This window comes from Myotis brandtii, unplaced genomic scaffold (genome assembly GCF_000412655.1).
Source record: "Myotis brandtii unplaced genomic scaffold, ASM41265v1 scaffold565, whole genome shotgun sequence".
NCBI lineage: Eukaryota > Metazoa > Chordata > Mammalia > Chiroptera > Vespertilionidae > Myotis > Myotis brandtii.
Genome location: NW_005370105.1, coordinates 2,724,432 through 2,729,224, shown reverse-complemented (window position 1 = coordinate 2,729,224; position 4,793 = coordinate 2,724,432). Strand labels below are relative to the sequence as shown.

Genomic DNA, 4,793 nt, shown 5'->3' with positions numbered 1-4,793 from the left:
ACAGGGCCCCAGCAGCAACCTAACCTACCTGTCAGACTGCCTGCCCCCTGGCGGTCATTGTGCGTCATAGCTACCGGTCAAACGGTCGAATGGTTGCTTAGGCTTTTATATATATAGATTATTATCATTATTATTTTCTTGCATGTTTAGTACCTAGCATAGTACTTAATACTCTAGGCCAGGGGTGGCGAACCTTTTTTCTGCCAAGGGTCACTTGGATATTGATAGCATCGTTCTCTGGCCATACAAAATGATCAACTTAGAAATTAGCCTTCTTTGTTTGGTCAAACATTTAATAAATTCACCCAAATGCCTTGGCAAGGTCAGACATTCCCACCCCTGCTCTAGACCAAGTTTAACAATATACTGAATACTTTTATGGCTGACTACCTTTTGTCCGTGTCGTTCTGAGAAAAGCTTCCCCAAAGATGTGTGTCCATTAAAAATCAAATAACTCAACATGGTGGTCATTAGACACGACAGCATAATGAAAAAACACAAGTAATTGCAAGATCAAGCCCAGAAAATGAAAAACTCCAAATAAGCGGAAGCTATAGATTTCAGGGGGGTCTGGGTCCCTGCACGTCCGAAAGGCCGACTCGAGGGAGATGAATTATGTTCTATGTTATTACACTTTGTTTCAAGGTAAGCGCTTCCTATAAGAAAATAGGACTGGATGGCTCAGGCAACAGTGGGACATCCGAAGTCCCTTGTAAGTTTTCCTTCTATCAGTTTTTTGGGGGGAACATCCACAGTTTCATTAGATTTTAAAATATATATCATTAGAATACTTGAAGTATTCTTATTTATCTTCCATGAACTGATGAAAAAAAGTCTTTTCTACAACACACATGTGCGCATGCATATGTGCGCGCGCACACACACACACACACACCCACACACACTGCCCTAAACTTTAATTTACCACCAGCTCATTCAGACAGAGAGGGAAGGAGAGAGGAAGGTAGCGAGGGAGGGGGAGAGGGAGAGAGAGAAAGGAGAGGAGAGAGGAGAGAGGAGAGAGAGAGAGAGAGAGAGAGATGTGTTCATTTGTGTATGTGGAGGGGGAGAGATGGGAGGAGGGAAAGAGAGAGAATGAATGAGTAACGTTAAGAACAACTCCAACCAATTACTGAAGAGAAAATACTATCTACAGGGTAAAAAACTACAGACGACATAGAAAAGTCCACAAAGAATGTGTGAGCCCGACTTTACTGTAATATCTGTGCTCGGGACTTTAGAAGTAAAAAGATCATTGACTCATTTAGTGTGAAGGGTGTTAAAATTATCTGGCAAATTATTTCCCACTGAAAACACAGAAATAAACTTTACAAGCAGATCCTGGGCTCCTGCCTCGGGTTTGAATTTACAGTGATTGAGAGTCTGCAATTCCTCGGGAAGGTCGCCACCTTCATGAGCACCAGCCATGGAGAGTGAAAAGCAGCCCAATAGCTCAGCTCATTCCTGCTGCTCCCCCCGCTTATGCAGATGCCTCTTCCCTCCGCGAGGCCTCATTTATAACCGGGCCCCGCGCGGCACGGGGTTTTATGAGTTCTCGGGCTTTTCTTTCTTTTTTATCTTTCTGTGCATCAGCAAAGCCACTGGCAGATGCTTTAATAAAATATACTATATGCATTAATATTTATAAGCCTATGAATTGATGTTTAAATAAACATTCACCAACTTAATGCCAATTCTTTAGTTTTAGACGTTAAATCACACTTACGCGGTCCGGGAAGTCGGCCTTGAGCTCCGTGACACTCTGACACCAATAGGCGGCCGTCTTCTCGCTGATGAGCTCGATGTTGAGGAAGGAGCTCTGTCCGGGGCCGTAGGAGGGGCCGGAGGTGGTCCCCCGGATGATTCTGGGCGAGACGTTCGTCACGATGTCCTAACGAAAGAGTAATGACACTGAGCCTCCGTCTGACACAGAAAACCCGTGATCTTCATTCTGCGCTCATTTCCACGGGACAGTATTTTACCCAGTCCCTGCTCACATTTTTAGAGGATAACTTTAAAATGTATTTTATCAACACTTAAAAAAAAATCTTTACTGTTGAAAGTATTACCTATGTCCCATTTCTCCCACTAAAATATATTCTAAATAATAGTGGAGACTTAACTCGTTCCAAATGCAAGAGTAAAATCAGTTATTTGTTAGCTTTATTTAAATGACATCCTGTGATGATAAGATCAGCAGAGTGAGAAGAAATTAAAAAAAAGTAAATTCATTTTTACTGGTGTTGGGCCTACACATGTGAATTTATTTGCAATTGAATAATAAAAACATGACGAGTGACATGTAAGAGGATCATTTCAGCCCATCTAATCCAAGTATTTCCAACGAGATTTTAATTCCAATGAATAAGAGTTAATGCTTATAAAGGGAAAAAATGTTTTCCTAAAAGGTAGTTCTCGGGTACCTGAGCCAACAAGTACATATCGGTACCGCTGGCTCCCCCAGCGCTCACACACACCCTGACATCCTAACGGGGTCACCCAACCCCAGGGCTCGAGCTAAGACCCCCCACTCCACGAGAACCCACTCTGCCGACACCAAACCATCCGAGCTCTATAAACAGTAAACCGCCCAATTAACCTGCTTGTTAAGGCTAATTAACGACCCACCACCGCGTCTATAGCTTAACAAAACAGAATAACATGCGCACATTAGCAAAAAATGAAAGAAAAAGGAAAAAAGAAGAAAACGGTTTCTTCTGCCAACTTCCAATTAAAATTAGTTTTGAGTAAAGGTCATTTAGTGGAGGATTTTTATCAGAATTAGTCATTTAAGTACCCCTCCTCACCATCTTGTCACTTCTAGGGAGATAACATGAACCCCCATTAGTAGATAGCAATTAAGGTCAATTTACATATTTTAATTAAGAACCACCCCATATAAAACAATTAGCGTAATAGGCATCCTAACTGGATTTCATAACATTTGGACGTTTTTCCAACTAGATAGACAGGAAACCTTAATTAGCATTAATTAGTACTGATCTGCATATGTTTGATAAGGCATACCCTTGCCACAAAAGATTATTTATTCCCGAATCTGCCAAATGCTACAGTTGCTGAGGATAAAAGGACTTTTCTTCCCGCTGCATGATAATTCCTGGTAATTTACATTCACTTTTACATTCGAATTAGTATATTATAACATAGCTGGGATAAATGTTACAATCAGCCTCCTTAAATATGTACATTTTTACTTATAGGAACCCTGCCAGTTAATGTTTTACTAATTAAGCCTTTTCACGGCTATTGTCATTGTGGGCAACATCCCCAGCTTCACTTTGATTTGCTATTAGGGAGCCTTGTTACAGGATCTTAATGGAGTCACTCTGGGAAGCTGAAGCCCTGTGGGTCAGGATTTTGTCGCTGCAAATGCTTAATTCCACGCTCTGTGTCCCTGTACCCCTGCACCCTTGCACCCCTGAGTTTGCACCCCCGTGCCCCTGCACCCGAGTTCTGCACCCCTGCACCTCTGTGCCCCTGCGCCTTTGCACCCCTGATTCCTGCACCCCTGCACCCCGGTGCATGGAGGCTGCGCAGCCCCCCGGACAGGACCTCGAATGCTGTGCAGCTGTGGTCCTAGGACACCTGTCCACAAGTGGTGAGCTTGACCTCGCTCCCCCGGAGCTTCTAAGACCTTCCTGCTGGCTGGCCTTGAAGGCGGGGTCTCTCTGATCTCGAGGATCCCAACAGAAAGTCTCCGTTCAGATACAAACCAACTTCTAGTCTTTCCTAGCGCAGGTGGGTGGGAATCCCTAGCCGGGTCCCTGGCCCCCTAGGGGGCTTCTTGGATGTCCCCTCTCAGGATCATAACTGACTACAGCTGCCTCTGCGCCTGTGCCCTGGGCCGAGCCCACATCTGCACAGTGTGTGTGTGAGAAAAATTTAACATCATAAAATAGAAAAGACTCAGGATGGAAGAACGGCACCCGGACTAAGGATGTCCCGCGTTCTGCGCCGTGTGCTGCCTTGCAGTCACCCCATCACATCGAGGCCACCTTAGCCGGAAGGGTCAATAAGCCAGCTCTTTCCCTGGAGGGCAGTCAAGCAAATGCTTCTTTTTAAAAATGGTCTCTCCCTCCCCGCCACCCCCACCGTGACACCTTAAAACGGCACGACGGCCCTCACCGGTTTGGCTCAGGGGATAGAGCGTCGGCCTGTGGACTGAAGGGTCCCAGGTTCAATTCCGGTAAAGGGCATGTACCTTGGTTGCGGGCACATCCCCAGTAGGAGGTGTGCAGAAGGCAGCTGAATTGATGTTTCTCTCTCATCGATGTTTCTAACTCTCTATCTCTCTTCCTCTCCCTTCCTCTCTGTAAGAAATCAATCAAGTATATTTTAAAAACAAAACACCAAAAACCCCCCCCAAAAAACGGCACGACGACCACGAGAGCTTCCTCCTCTGTGTGTGGGAGTGAAGTTCACTGCCAGTGCTGGGCTTGTTTCACTTTTCTGGAACTGGGGTTGACTGTAAATATACCAGCATCTCCTTAACCAGGACAGAACGGGGACAGGAAATCCAAGGCAAAGGAAACCTACTTCGCCAGAGGAGTCCTTTGCTCCTCTCTGCTGATTTCTGATAGTGTTTCCTAAACAGGTCGGTTTCTCGTTCTTTATCTCAAGCAAAATAAAAACAAACAAAAAAACATATATGTGTGTATATACACTGAGTGGCCAGATTCTTATGACCACCCCATCAGTACTGCGTTGGGCCACCTTTTGCCTTCAATACTGCGGCGATTCTTCTTGGCATTGACTCCAAGAGATGTTGGAAG

The 4,793-nt window shown here is 44.9% G+C and overlaps 1 protein-coding gene across 1 annotated transcript in view; it reads right to left on the bottom strand.

Annotated features, from left to right (window-relative positions):
* Positions 1-1,711: 1,711 nt before the first annotated feature.
* LOC102257347 (dihydropyrimidine dehydrogenase [NADP(+)]) overlaps positions 1,712-4,793 on the bottom strand; it is a 251,999-nt gene continuing 248,917 nt past the window's right edge. The window contains exon 15 of the mRNA XM_014549656.1: positions 1,712-1,891. Within this exon, the coding sequence (XP_014405142.1) occupies positions 1,712-1,891 (180 nt within the window). The remainder of the gene's footprint in view (positions 1,892-4,793) is intronic.